This window comes from Papaver somniferum, chromosome 3 (assembly GCF_003573695.1).
Source record: "Papaver somniferum cultivar HN1 chromosome 3, ASM357369v1, whole genome shotgun sequence".
In the NCBI taxonomy this organism is placed as follows: domain Eukaryota; kingdom Viridiplantae; phylum Streptophyta; class Magnoliopsida; order Ranunculales; family Papaveraceae; genus Papaver; species Papaver somniferum.
Genome location: NC_039360.1, coordinates 3,104,195 through 3,118,921, shown reverse-complemented (window position 1 = coordinate 3,118,921; position 14,727 = coordinate 3,104,195). Strand labels below are relative to the sequence as shown.

General features: G+C 38.1%; 3 protein-coding genes across 3 annotated transcripts; 1 reads left to right on the top strand and 2 right to left on the bottom strand.

Annotated features, from left to right (window-relative positions):
• Positions 1–2,953: 2,953 nt before the first annotated feature.
• On the top strand, positions 2,954–10,222 carry LOC113358919 (polyadenylate-binding protein RBP45A-like). Its single transcript, XM_026602632.1, has 10 exons — positions 2,954–3,148; positions 3,263–5,866; positions 7,242–7,620; positions 7,900–7,964; positions 8,316–8,403; positions 9,009–9,067; positions 9,117–9,247; positions 9,348–9,402; positions 9,486–9,715; positions 9,840–10,222. Exons 3-8 carry the CDS (start codon positions 7,260–7,262, stop codon positions 9,361–9,363), a joined length of 720 nt encoding a protein of 239 aa, XP_026458417.1. The 5' UTR covers positions 2,954–3,148; positions 3,263–5,866; positions 7,242–7,259; the 3' UTR covers positions 9,364–9,402; positions 9,486–9,715; positions 9,840–10,222.
• A 439-nt stretch (positions 10,223–10,661) lies between these two features.
• LOC113360859 (putative disease resistance protein RGA4) lies at positions 10,662–13,359 on the bottom strand. The gene is made up of 2 exons (XM_026604298.1): positions 11,158–13,359; positions 10,662–11,072 (listed from the first exon to the last, which is right to left on the bottom strand). The coding sequence occupies exons 1-2, from the start codon at positions 13,117–13,119 to the stop codon at positions 11,049–11,051; spliced, it is 1,986 nt and encodes a 661-aa protein (XP_026460083.1). The 5' UTR covers positions 13,120–13,359; the 3' UTR covers positions 10,662–11,048.
• Positions 13,131–14,479, bottom strand: LOC113358918 (putative disease resistance protein RGA4). Its single transcript, XM_026602631.1, has 2 exons — positions 13,298–14,479; positions 13,131–13,191 (listed from the first exon to the last, which is right to left on the bottom strand). The coding sequence occupies exons 1-2, from the start codon at positions 14,419–14,421 to the stop codon at positions 13,131–13,133; spliced, it is 1,185 nt and encodes a 394-aa protein (XP_026458416.1). The 5' UTR covers positions 14,422–14,479.
• Positions 14,480–14,727: the final 248 nt, after the last annotated feature.

Sequence of the window (14,727 nt, the reverse complement as noted above, 5' to 3'; positions counted from 1 at the left end):
TGACAACATAGAGAAGTTCCGATATGCAAGTTGTTATGAAATCTTAAAAGTGTTGCCCCAATTTAATCTAGCTTATCAATTCTAAGTTCTCAATTTTAACTTATGTAGAAAACTTTAAATGAAGATTATTATTTATTAAACAAAAGTGCAATTACATTAGATATTTAAACAAACCACGATTCATATTAACGGCTAACAATCTATCAAACTAACGGTTACCACCAAATATATAATTCCCTAAGCCTGTTTGATCTTGTGAAAACTCATTATTTGGACTCTGAGATAGTGGTTGAGTAGCATCAGGTGAATCATAACCTTGAAATGGTACCGGAGCTATTGGATGTGCTTGAAATCGGCGAAATGCTGAACTTGCTGGGGTATAAATTACGGATTGCCTAAATGCATCCATATTTACGTCACAACCAGGAGTACTTACAAGACCTTGGGGCATGAAACCAATAGGAGACTGGAAATCCGTCTCTAAGTTTGTTGTTGGTGGTGGTAGCTGAGTCTCTTCCACCATAGTCTATTCCTTTACAGTTGGAGTGTGTTGACGACTTCTATGACCTCCACGACTTCCACTTGCACGACTTCTTGTATTGCTCTTACCGGGCATTTGAGAACTTGACCCTAACGGAGTCCCAGGCAATTCAAAACTCATACTCTCCCTCAAATCATGTATCTGTCTCAAGTGAAAATCGCGGAATTGATTGGTAAAAAGTGCGAAATTGTTCACTCGTTCTGAGACTCTTATTTTGTTGCCACCACACTATCGTATAGATAACTCTGTTGCATACCTTCACTAGTAAGTGGAACTGTAACAACATCTTCACTTGGTGATAAAGTCTGGACTTCCCAAGATAATGGATCCATATTTGACGACCCCATTTGACTGCTAGGGCACTTATATGGTTCGCCCGTCGATGGTGAGGGTTGATATGGAAGATCTATAAGTGGGAAATTGCCAATTGCTGGAAAGTCAACACTACCTAAGTTTTATGGATGAACAACAATATTTAGCTTGCATACCTTTTGAAACCAATTGTAGTAATCATAGTTATTTTCTGGTTCTTGGATCAAATCATTATCTTTTTCCTAAGGTTGTCCATTATTTATCAACTTTATCTAATCATCATGTGAAATTATAAAAGTTGGAAACAGGTTGATTGCATTTACCTTTCTCCCTTGTAGCTGAAACAGATGTCTTTCTCCGTAGTACCAAATACACTGACCACTGACTGGACTGTAAAACACAAGTCTCTTAAGGCTTAACTGAAGCATGGCTTGTGTCGATGGTTCATGGAACTCATCAATTAATGTATACGACACTTCCTTAATGTTGATACTAATTCTGCACACTTGCTGCATCCTTTGCATAACAACAATATTTTGACCATCATTAATCTGACCAATGCAATTATCATCTTTGTACTTGTACACGACTGGAAAAATTAATCGTTTATCGTGAAGATCAGGTTCGCCGACCGTAAAGTAAGTATACCACCAATACTGAAAAATAACATTGACGAAAATTGATGTGTTAGTACATTCACCACTAGTTTGACAACTCGATAATAAATCTAATAAATAGTTCTTACCTCCAATACGACCCAAAATCCATTGAAGCTATTTGTCTTCTTAATGAGAAATCACCGTGACATATGTATAACTCAGCTAAAATTGCAGAACCCCAATCATAATTTGTCACTTTATTTAAATCTTATAAAGATTCCATAAAACCAATTAATGACACTGTGCTAGCATTGGGGAAAAAAACTTGGCCTAACATCCATAATACAAAAATACGTTCAAGCTCGGAATAATCTTCAGTTTTGTTTATCCCCTTGGCATTGTAACGGCTCAAAAAAGCCTTCAACCCAGACACTCTTAATCCATATGAGTGTAACTGTCTGGATTCTGGATTTCCTTCAGTATCATTTGAGTACAAGGGGAGTAATTGTTTCCATCTTCCTTCTGATATCCACATTAATTGGTTAAATTGTACTATTTCACCCTCACTGTTTATTCCAGTCAACATATACAAGTCCAACGGTGTGAACCCTAAAAACAACATGGTCATAAAATTAAAGTTTGTATGTGGAACTAAAATTTGTATCAAACTAAAAAATGAATCTCTAAAAATTAAAATTTGTTTCTGAACTAAAAAATTAAACTATTGAATGGAAAAAATAGAATTTACCACACTCGAAATCCTTGAAAAAGAACGTATTTGCAGTGTTCCACCAACGTTCACAAATAACTCGCACAATTTGAGTCCTGTGGTTTTTTCCTTTCATGAAATATAAACGCTTCCAAGGATATCTTCTCAAGGATGATTGAACAACTTCGGGAGTAACCCAAACACTTCAGTTAGCTCAGACCACCCACCTCTTAATTTAGGTAACAAAACTCGTTCGGGATTGTTACATAAATGCGTAGATGTTACACCAGATCCAACTAGTTGCCTAACATTAGCGAACTCATGCTCTTTATCCTGAACCCATACAATATCACTATCTGCAATATATTTTCCTTTTTACTTCTTGTTTCTTTTTCTTTATCTATTTGTTTTGGAACTACTCAGTTTTAAAAACCGCTTTGCTCTGCTCTTTAGAGAAGGAAGATTTTTTTTTATGTGAATGAAAACTGAAGGAAATATGGGTATTTATAGACGATAAAGCACAGATCATGGACGGTCGAGACTACACCGCTAGGTGGAGACTCGACAACTTATCTTTTTCCCGATAATGGCGCGGCCAGTTTCTCAGGCCAGTTGACATGGCAAATGGGTGGGTTAGCCACCCCATAGGAACCGGCCTAAATGATTGGTCAATCAACTAGTCAACTAAGTCAACCAAAGCGCCTCCTCACTGTCCACCCCACTCTACTCCGATACTCCCTCTATATACCCCCCTCGCACTCTCCTTTACAAAAACCCTAGAAAAAAAGCGGCAGTTCTCTTCCTGGTGGCTTAAACTCTTTTCTCCGAATCAAAATCTAACTCTTTCCTCCATAAAATCTATCACGTTGAGATTACCATTTTCAGTATTCTCTCTGTCATTTTTCTCTCTAGAATCAGTACTGCATTCGAAGCTTCTTCTTGAAAGAAATTTAGTGAAGAAGGTCATTATATCATCAAGATTCACAGGTTAGTTGTTTTTTACATATTTTTTTCTCTTCTCCATTGTCTAAAATTTTTAGGTTTTTTTTATGTATCAGATGCTCAAAATTCAAATTCCACCACTCAATTGGTTTTGTTCAGGTTGTTTCTTTGAATTCCATTGATATATACAACTCAGAAATTAATCTTTCTGACTCGTGTATTTCTCTGAAGACTTTAAAGCGTACTTCCCTATCGGCTCTGTCCCTTGTCCGCCTCTTCTTTTTACCTGAATCTATTGTAAGATCTACATTCGGTCCGCTTCTATTCAGCCCTTCTCCTGGAACCCGAAGAACGGTATCTTCATCTCCATGTACTACTCAAGTTAAGTCAGATGATTTCTCTTCTAACAACAATCTCGGTTTTATCAAATGCCCTGACAATGATATATTGGTTTTCTTCCCTACTGGGGATAATCTCCATAAACTTGGGCGGGCTAAATTATCCCTAAAAATAGATGAAATACCAGAAATATATGATGCATCAGACTGCGAGTGGGGTGTGATTGTTAAGATTATGGTTAGTTCAGTTTGGAAGCCTGCTAATTTTGTTTCTCGTGAGGGTTTCCCACCACCACCTTCTGTTGTTACTCTAGGTTATTTGTCAGCTTGTACCACCCACTCTGTCCATTGGTTTAAGATTGACTGGGATCGTAAAGAACATCAACATGTATTGGTTAACTTAGGTTCCAAGCAGTTCTCTGCTTCTGTTCTTCATGCTTGTTGGAGTCCACATGTGAATTATGAAAGTCTGGTTTTGTTACATAGTGGTGAACTCATCTTATTTGATTGGGGTCGCTTACCTGACAGAACTCGTTTAGATGTTGAATGGAAGGATTCAGATTTGGGTACAGTAACTTCAGATACGAGATGGTTGAGTTGTGAATTTGGTTCGCATCCTCGGTTTTTTGTCATTGCTTGTTCAGATGTTGTTTACCAAGTCGATGGGAGGTTTCATGACAAGTAGATTGCAAGCATTCTAGCAAAGATCGAGTTGTTTGCTGACTTGCAATTACCTGGGCCTGAGGAGTTGTTAGCTGGCACGCACGAGCCTGACGAATTCATTACGTTTTGTAGAGCGGGTTCTGGAGGTTTCAATTTCAGTATAGCAAGCAAATGTGGCCTATATCTCATAGACACCAGAAAGCCACTATCTCCTGTGTTACAATGGTTTCACAATCTTGATTACAAACCAACTTATATGCAGGTGTTCGAACTTTCTGAATTAAGGTCCAAGGCTGAACGTGACAAATATAAATGGGACACTCAATCTGGTTTTGCCATTTTACTGGGGTCATTTTTGGATGATGACTTTAGTTTTTTCTTTTATGGGCCTCCTTTGCCAGCTCCACCAATCAGTGGCTTCTAAAGTTGCAGATTTATGCCACACCTTATATGCATGGGGGCATCCTTCGTATATATCTTTGTCTGGTCCCCGATGCTATAGTGGTGATAGCCTCATACAAGAGGAGTTATCAAATGCAAGGTGTCCTAAGAGAAAAATCATGGGCTTCTGCGTCATCACTGAAGATCTCTTAGACATCCATCTTGAAAGTGGTGGCGGCTGCAGTTTTGGACTCGTTAGGTTGTTGCCCTCTGGGAAGATCGAGTCACAGATGTACAATGCTTCTTGGAGTTTGACAAACCATCTGCAATAGAGCATTTGGAACCAGCTGAATCACCTTATGAAGACTTTCGTATGAGTTTGTTTCAGAGAGGTGATATATGTAAGAAAATGAAGTACTGGGAACTAGATTATCTCCTTCCTTACATGGTGATATTCTTGCAAAAGTCTTGAAGGAGGGTTCTGGTTGTATGCAGTCATATACTCAAGAAAAGTACAAATATTTGCATGACCATTTGAAGGCTGCTAGTGTTGATCAGATTGGGTCACTGCCTGATATTGTTAAGGTTTTAATTTCTGTTAGTGTTCCAATGAGCATAAATGAGATTGCTGTAAGTAAAATGTGGACTGGCCTATCCATCGGTGCTTTACAGCTAGGGCATTCTTCGTATCCAGAGCTCCCGCAAGTTAAACTGGACTTTAAGGAAGTGTCCATGGACTTCTTACATATTCCGAAGTCTCCTCAGCTGCCACCATTTTTATTGAGGAAGCCTTCGAGGAGAAATAAGGAGTCCGAAAAAGTGCAGCCTGGTGATGATCTTTTGGAACCAGTGCTTCCTCTTCCGGTTCTGGTCAATCTTCACAAGGTAGAAAAAGAGATGGGTGCATCAGCTGCGGACAAAAATGAATTCTCATTAACTCACCAATGCAATGAGATCATGAGAGTGGCCAGCATTATGGGTTTGCCAGGCTCGTCTGCTGAGTTACTTGACTCCCATGCTGTTTCTCTTGATGATGACATGGAAGATAACTCTAGTGGTTTCCAAGAGGTAAAGTCACTGGTCTTTTATAAACCAACATCATTCACTAGTGAGAACCGCCACTCTGTGGAACAGCCTGTTCTGGAAGATACCTCTGCGACATTCATCATGAAAGCAAACAAATCTGGTTTAGAGATGTTTGATGATCTGTGCCCAATTGAGTTGAAGTTTGATTCTCCTACTAGAAACTTTGGGAAGGAGGAGTTGGAGGCACTCAGGTTGTTGAAGAGACGAATTTCCTCATGGCAGGGAAAGTATAAGCCTTATCAGGCTTTAGTTGGACGTCAAGCGTAAAAGATGATAACACTCTTTAACTATCCAGGTAGAAAAATTGTTCACAAGCAACTCTACACTATTTAGCTGTTTAGTAAATTTGGTTTCTTTTCATCCAATTCTTTCCTGGGTAGACACACACTAGACCCTAACTTGCCATTGATATTTAACTATATATATATATATATGCTTTTTGATTGAACATTATTCTCATGGAATTCATCTCTGTAATTGTTTGATTCGCTGTGGAATGATGATTTGTCTTTTTTTTTTTTTACCTTGTATCTTTTATATATGTTGGTGTGTGCCTGATTCTAGTTGAACCATGTGTGGTTCACTCTGGGACCTGTGGATGGATGGCATATTTATCATCAGATGATGAAATAGATTTCATATCATTTCATCAATACTATGGTCCTTGCAGAAGGATAAGGGAACATGTGCTAAATGCCACCATTTTTAATATACTTTACCTGATTATTCCTTTTATTCAAGTAGATTATTTTGGTGTTTTAACTCTGTCTCTACACTCTTATGATTAAAACCTATATGTGATCTATATGTCATTCATCTGTTGCCGTATTATTTGTCATGTTACATTATATTGCAGGGATCTATATGTGATCTTATTTCAGTTACTTTGTAGTTTGAGCATGTTCATTGAATTCTTAGGTTTTGGTAGTTTAGTATTAAATCGTATAGCGATAGGTATCGTTTTATTCGATTCCAGTGTATGGTATTGTTGGGCTGTGTTTTTGAAGTTGGCTAAAAACCTACAAAGATTCCAGCTTTTTTGCAAGTCAGTTTGCTTGCAGCAAAGTCCATTGCCACAACTGTAACATATCTGAACTCGAAATTTTAATTTTAAAAAAAATTGTGATCCATAAGGTACCATGTGGCTGTGTCGGTGCACCACTTCTAACTACTTGTTACACTGTTCTACCTGCTGCATTTATATTGTAGGGATCTTAGTATGATTGTGTATCAGTTGCTATTGTTGTATTCAAAACTTTCGGCAACTGTTCTTTACTGATTTGCTTTTAGGATCTTTAAGTGATTATTTTCACTGTTTTATCTGCTCTAGATTCTATAACATTTTAAGCTTCTACAGATTCTTTATTACTTGAGTAGAAAAACCTGCTTTGTGGCTAACTTTTTTTCGTTCCCTGGTTTAGTTTCCTATATAGAGAAGATTCGATTGCAAAGTACAAATATTTCAGCTTTTTGTATTTGTCAGTTTGCATGCAGCAAAATATGGCCCCAACTATAACATTCTTTGCTTCTTCTATTTCCAACTTACCTTTACATGGAAATTTTGAATCTGATTGTCGGGTTGGAGGTCAATTTTGTGTATCTGCGAATCGTATAAGAATTACGGGTTCATTAAATTTAATACTCATGCTGCGGCAGAAAGAATCTTACAGACATGCAATGGTCAATTGATGCCCAATATTGAGCAGAACTTCAGGTTGAACTGGGCTTCTTTTGGCTCTGGAGATAAGCGTCAGGATGACAGTGCTGACTTCACAGTATTCGTTGGTGATTTGGCTGCTGATGTTACAGATTATACGTTGCAAGATACATTTAAGGTTCACTGTACCTCTGTTAAGGGTGCAAAAGTTGTTACTGATAGAACCACTGGACGTTCTAAGGGATATGGATTTGTTAGATTTGCTGATGAAGGCGAACAGTTGAGGGCAATGACTGAAATGAATGGTCAATTTTGCTCAACAAGACCCATGCGTATTGGGTCTGCTAGTAACAAAAAAACTATTGGTGTCGGTCAACAACAATATCCAAAAGGTACATGTTGCTATAACACATTTATGCTTCTTCCCTGATTTTGATAACAACTTTATTCATGGTTTGTTAATTTGCAAATTACTGTGCTTGTTATCTCTCTCACTGTAGTAGATTCCATTAGGATTGTTTGGAGAATTTGGTGAATTCTTCTGTCAGAATAGTTGTTAAAGGCAGTTTAAGATTCGTTTCATTCTAATATTACTTCCTTTGCCAAATTGGACACTTAAGTGCTGTTTAAAGATTCCAAAACTTCTAAGGACTCGTGTTGTCTCGAAGCAGGATGCCTACAAGCACTCATGTTTAGGGGCCTGAAAGTGATTTCAGCTGAAATGCATTCCTCGTTAGTGTGTGGCCTCGTATAGGTCAGTTTTATTGCTTATGTCGTAATTCTGGCCTTAATTTCCATTTTCAGCGGCATTTACGCTTTCATCCTCATATTCTTTCAGTTTAAAGAAAAAGTCTACTTACTTTTGTTTACTGTTCCATATTTAATTCCTCGTATACCCTTTACATTGCAGTAACCATTCCAAACATTCGTTGCTTCAGTTATTCCAATTGCTTCTGCACTTGGTCTTAGATTACCTAGTATGATGTTCTTCTCTTGTTCATCAATCTTCGTTCTGATTCAGTCATTCTATTTCCATATTCCTTGTGCAGCAAGGCTGCTACTGATGTGTACCAATTTTAATGTTTAGACTGAGAGCCTTAAACTCCTAGCACTTGCAGTTTTAGATGATGCACTTCATACTTTATCAGTCTCTCATCAATCAGTAGTTAGGTCAGGTTGTTTTAGTAAAGCGCACCTGAAGTCCTTTTTGTTTTGTTTTGTTTGCACTTTCGGTTTTCTCCAGTAATTATTAGGTTATGTTTTATTCTGGGGAGGTGTTTTATCTTTGCAGGAGTGGGTCTTTATTTTATGAATTTTTGGTTGGTTGTGCACTCGCTGTGAGATTGCTCGTGAATCTTTGGAGGGTTATATAGACAATTTAGATTGGTCCCCCCTTAGTTGTGCAACTTCTTGGTGGGGACTTGTTATTCAGTAAGACGAAACACTATTGTGTTTTTCTAGTTGGCTTTATCCTTCCTTGGATGTATATCTATTAACAGAATCAATGCTTCCGTCAGCATTTTCTTCCTCTGGTTTTATCTTTCATAGTGATTTGACAAGCAAATTAAGTGTGGGTGAAATCTTAATCATGCGTAAAGCACTCTTGTGGTGCATACCAATATGATAATCAAGGCTTATTCCTTGGTAGATAAGCCTCAGCATCATCCCAAATTGGGTACTGCTTACAATCAACCATGCCGTGTCTTAGCACGTCAGCTATTGGTAACATGATCTTCTAGTTTTCTTGTCGTATAATATTTATCTGTTTTGTTATTTGCAGCCACTTACCAGAGTACTCCGGATGGAACTCAGAATGAGATTCATCCAAATAATACAACTGTGGGTAACTTTATTTGACATAATACTGACCTTTTTTGAACAACACCAGATATTTGTTGGTGGTCTGGGCTATAGTGTCACTGAGGCATACTTGAGACAAGTTTTTAGCCAATTTGGAGAGTTATCCCATGTGAAAATACCTGTAGGAAAACGCTGTGGGTTTGTTCAGTTCGATAATAGGTAAAAGGATTTAGTCTTACTTAGTCCATTTGCAACCTCTAACCGGAAGCTTTGTGGTCCCTCTAGTTTTCACTGTTTTAATTGCATATGGTGGCTTCAGGACTTGTGCAGAGTAGGCTTTGCTGATGTCAAATGGAAGTCGTTCAAATAAACAGGTAGCTTTATGTCCCTTCTGCTTAAATATTGCTCTATTTAAGTGCTGCATCCATGACTAAAAAACTAATCTGCCTAAATTTAGGATCACTCCGGTGGTATGGCTCAGCAACATGCAGATCCAAACCAGTGGCGTGCTTCATCTCCAAATAAACAATTTATTTAGTTGGGGATTCCATTGGAGGATGTTAGCACTTCCATTGATCTAATGGTACTCCCAACAAGTATTTTTCTTTTGTTAGCGCTCTGAATTGTTAGCCGACTTCTTTGTGGTTCAGCAACATCATTTGGCAGGTCAGCCTTGCAGGCTTGCAGGTACGTGTTCTTCTCCTTGAATCCTTACAACAGTATTATCGCTTTTTATATTTTCTTTAGAATTTCACGAATTCTCCACAACACTGTTTAATTGTTTGTCTGTAACTCTGAATTGTCATTTCAGGTGCCCCGATGAAGGTGGCAGTAGTCAGACTCAATATTAAAAAAGGCCTCCCTCTTGCACAAAGACTTGGGAAAATGTCCCTACTTTGTTACCATGTATATCTGTAAGAACTAAGAACTAACAATCCCCTAGTCTCTAGGTTCCTTGTCCATTGGAAAATAAAAAGAAAACTAACAATCTGTTGTTGAAAGAACTTCTTCCTCGTAAAAAGATGTGTTAGGGTTTTAGACCTTTATCACCGGAGAAAAGCTTAGCACAACAAGAAAGAGCCGGATAAACCCTTTGAATTGGGGGTTAGCCACCAGCTCTGAGAAAGAAAACTAAATAAACTGATTTGTTTATATTGATTGATAATTAATACAACTCAGAGTTACGTATTTATACTCTTCCAATACTTGGAGATTACGTAAAGAGTACTGAATTTAAGAGTTTTATCTAAACAAGAAAACTAACTAAAAATAAGTAAACTAAATAAAGAGAACTTAAGCAAACTAAATAAGGAATTCAAAACAGATGCTGTTGGTGTCATCACAAAAATAAATGAACATCACCTTTTTTTGTGTGGATATAGTTTGATCAATTGCCCGAAGGGTGTTGGGGATATCATATTGAAGGATATCTTCTGTGGAAATGCCCTGGTAAGAGGTTTGCTTCGAATTTAAAGCTTTTGAAAGTTGTAGCAGCTTATGCTAATTCTAGTCTACATGCCATCAGTGCTGAAGTGCTGGTGCTTGCAAAATCTGTTAAACTGGATAGTTTTTGTTGTCAATTTCCCATCGGGGTTCTTTATCTTTGAAACCATACTTGTGTTTTAGCGGAAAGGACAGTATATTACTACGTGCAGAACTGCAGATGAAGCTCGACGGCTTTGGGCCTCATTACCCAACTGTGGTAGAATATACATAAAATTTACACCCCTAATTGGATCTATACCCACAGTAATGAGCGATATTCCAACTTTACAGAATACACAATGGTATAAGATTTCATAGTTTATTCATCTTCAATTGTTCATGGCAGTTTCTAAAGAATTTCAAAGGTGTTCGCGACCCAAATAAGAACATGGTCAATTCCAAAGAACACAAAGGCCAACCGGCACAACAATGCAAAATGATGCTGCCATCCCAACTAGGTCGGAACCACAACCACCACCAATCATTATTTACCCTCGGCATATATCGAAGTCAGATTGATCCAACTGCTACGAAACTACATGGTAACACATCCACCTCCCTGATGCATGAGGAAAAATAAGTTAGTAGAATAACAAAAATATAAAAATAGTGTATAAATTTCAAAACAGAGAGTGAGAAGAGACCTTATTTTTAAGAGAACTAATCAGTTCTGCAGAATCATCAATTATCAGATCAAAATCAACTCTAAGATGTTTAAGAAAGGTGAGGTTCTTCAGATCATAAGGTATCGACTCCTTCAATTTGTTGCAGTACATTATATCTACTCTCCGGAGACAAGTGCATAATCGTAAATCTGGTATAGATTTCAGTCTCATGCATCCCCGGATAGATAGATCCTCGAGTACGGGGAAGGCATTGCAAGTTGGAGCAACCCATTCTTCTAAATAATTCAGCAACTCAATTTTCAATTGAATTAGCGAAGGGAACAATGTCGTTATACTGCTTTCTCCTTCTTGCTCTTGTTGTTGGTAGTAAAATTCTTCACCCAAACATTTCACTGATTTCATTCGTTGCATGTGAAGTACCTTAAGACATGGAAGCATACCCAGAGCTGGAAGCTTCTCACAACTCTGGCAATCCTCGAAATATAATTCCACCAAATTCGGAAGGCAAGAAGAGGAACCCATCCACTTTGGAAGCTTTACACCAACGAAATATTGTAGCGACAACAATTCTAAATGAGGGTGCGGCTGTAGACCTTCCAACACCATACAAGAATTGTAAGCAACTTCTTCTTCTTCTTCTAGTATCCATTCTTCTTCTTCATCTTTGTGTACCCATTTAAGATACAATTTTTGAATGTTGTGCTTGTCTTTTAACTTTGCCCTCTCGGCATCCATTTTACCTCTCACATTGTCAAGAAATTTTATAGTCAACTCCCGAAGAGAGTTTAGCGCTGCTAGATCTTCAATCCCACTAGAGCCAATGGTTGTTCCGGTGTAGTGCTTTTTATTCCTAACAACGTAAGAATCTAATACTTCCAGGCGAGTTAGCATTTCTATTCCCGTGGGCATTATTTGATACTTATACTTGTCGGAGTCTTCGCCGAAGTCCTTCAATCCATAGGAGTGAACCAGACTTCTCAGTTCCACCCAATTCTTGATGTCTTCTGGAAAGCAGCACTGATCCCCCAAGTTTACAAACTCAAATTTACAGAGGTTGCTAGTCAAAGACTCGGGCAGTTCTCTGAAATAAGTATCTTCCAAATCAAGTGACTTCAATTTTGTCAGTTCTCCAAAACTATCGGGTAATTTTTGGAGATTTTGGGTATCCCGAAAATCAAAGGATACCAGGTTCTGGAGAGACCCGATATTTGGAGGTAAGACACGAATACGACTACAATGACTGATATCCAAAGTCTGCAAATTGGTGAGGCTAACGATAGAATCAGGTAACACTTTAACATCTGAATAAGAGAGATTAAGATGCCGCAGACTTTTCAAAGAAGCAATTCCTTCAAGAATGTTGCCAACATTTTTGCATTGGTGAAGATTGAGCGTCTGCAGGTTGTAGAGTTGGCTGATGGAATCAACTTGAGCATTTGTAATTCTGGAATAGCTGAGCCTGCTGAGGTCAAGGTACCTCAAGTGTATGAACTCGAAACTGGAAGATGGACTTTCTTCTTGTATATCATTATCTTTACTGAAAAGCGAATAGGGCTTTGGAGAAGAACTAGAAAGCGAATATATAACACGCAAGTGCTTGTTATTAACTGGACTCCTATACAGATTAGCAGCATTTTCCTGGCAGAAAACTGTTCGCAGCTTTTTCGCGTTGTTCAAGGGATTAACATCTGTTTTGAGTACTCCTCCTATAATTAACTGTAGACGACGAATATCACATGCTCCATCTTTTTCCATTTCACTTGCTTTCAGAATCGCGACTTCATTACTGTCAACGACACTTTGTGCAAGATCATGTACTAAATCATGCATTTTGAATTCATTAACATCACCTAGCTTGTCATATTTCACATCTTGAAAAAAAGAATTTGATAACAAACTATAGAAGTAATGGTTACCAGTATCTTCCGCTGAGTTCCGAGTTCTGCCTGCATTTGCCGGATGAATGAATCCTTCAGCCATCCACAAGTGAATTAGTGTTTCTCTACGATATCTCCAATCTTTGGGAAATAAGCAGCAATATGAGAAACACCGCTTCAAATGGGAGGGTAAGTTGTCATAGCTCAATTTCAAAATCTGAATTATTTTGTTTGGATTTTCTTCTGGTGCATTGAAAACGTCATTGTCTCTGATCGCCAACCAATCAGACTTGTTACTTTTCAAGCGCAAAAGACTTCCAAGAAAATTAGCTGCAAGTGGTAAACCGGCACATTTTCCCGCGATCTCCTCTCCTATCTTTAACATGTCTGGGGTCTTGATCACTGCTCCACCAGGAGAAAAAGCTCTTTTTTCAACAATAGACCAGCATTCTTGATTCGTCAAGGTTGTTAGATTGTAAGGTGGAGTTGTACCCCTGACAATACAAGCAACATCATCTTTACGTGTGGTTATTAATATTTTGCTCCCTTGAGCACCCACGCTTAATAAATCCTTAAGTTTCTCCCAGTCTTCGGCATTCTCGTTCCAAAGATCGTCTAGTACCAATAGATATTTCTTCCCACTAATCTCTTCCTGAACTTTTCTTGCCAGTACATTGACATTAGAGAACTCACAATTTTTTTCATTCATGGATTCTAGAATATTTCTTAAAATTAGAAAGATATCAAAGTTGTCAGAAACACAAACCCAAACTCTTGGATTAAAGCTTCTCTCAATCGACTGGTCTTTATATACCAATTGAGCCAGGGTCGTTTTCCCGATTCCCCCCATGCCCACAATTGAAACGACTGAAACATTTTCTTGGTTCTTCATCAATAACATCTCTATTATGCGAGATTTATCTTCTTCCCTGCCAACAATATTAGAATCATCTACAAAGGATGCTGTCATCCGGTCTAGTTGCTCAGTATATTGATCATCATCACTATATTTCAACTGATACATATCTTTTTGCTTGGAAATTTCATCTAAATCTTTATTAAGGACTTTGATTCTATGAGAAAAATCAAAGTTAACTGAAATGCGATGTACTAGTTTTCCATGTTTTTCAGAGAAACGTATGGCGTCGTAGGACATTTCATCCAAAAGGTCGTCAACGTCATATGCAATGCTCCGGAGCCTTCTCAACCAGAGTTGCACAACTTTGTCTTTGACCTGCTTCTTTTCAGCATCCGATGTTACTGCAGCGATCATTTCCAGAGTATCCTTAAGCTTTTGGAGATCTTTATCTACAGCACCAGCCTTACCAAGTATTTTGCCAGCAGTCGAAACCAATTTCTTCGTCAACCATGTGGCACCGGTAACACAGATCTCTTCCAACGCCATGATAACAAGTAAATGATTTCAACAAGAAAAGATAAACCGAATGGATACAAGAGCAGAAATGAGGAGGCAAGAAAAGAAGAAGTGAAAATCAAATGGAAGATTTGTAACGACGATTAACAGTAGGCTATACAAGAGTTAATAAAAGTCAAATGAAGCTAGCTAGCTGTACCCACATGGGCAAGCTCTGTTTTTAGATCGGCGATACAATTATGCGAATGATATGGTTTATGGGCATCATTTATGAGACATGGGTTGTAAATCTTATAGTAATAATTTTTTTAAATGTTACAGATTTTCATGCAGTAT

Excerpts from the sequence above, each read along its gene's own strand:
- LOC113358918 (XM_026602631.1), bottom strand. The coding sequence starts at position 14,421 with ATGGCGTTGGAAGAGATCTGTGTTACCGGTGCCACATGGTTGACGAAG. Across the intron at positions 13,192-13,297 it reads AAAAGTAACAAGTCTGATTG|CGGTGTTTCTCATATTGCTG; the intron begins GTTGGCGATCAG and ends TCCCATTTGAAG.
- LOC113358919 (XM_026602632.1), top strand. The coding sequence starts at position 7,260 with ATGCCCAATATTGAGCAGAACTTCAGGTTGAACTGGGCTTCTTTTGGC. Across the intron at positions 7,621-7,899 it reads TCAACAACAATATCCAAAAG|GATGCCTACAAGCACTCATG; the intron begins GTACATGTTGCT and ends GTCTCGAAGCAG. Across the intron at positions 9,068-9,116 it reads TTCATCCAAATAATACAACT|ATATTTGTTGGTGGTCTGGG; the intron begins GTGGGTAACTTT and ends GAACAACACCAG.
- LOC113360859 (XM_026604298.1), bottom strand. The coding sequence starts at position 13,119 with ATGGCTGAAGGATTCATTCATCCGGCAAATGCAGGCAGAACTCGGAAC. Across the intron at positions 11,073-11,157 it reads TTAGTTCTCTTAAAAATAAG|GGAGGTGGATGTGTTACCAT; the intron begins GTCTCTTCTCAC and ends CTCATGCATCAG.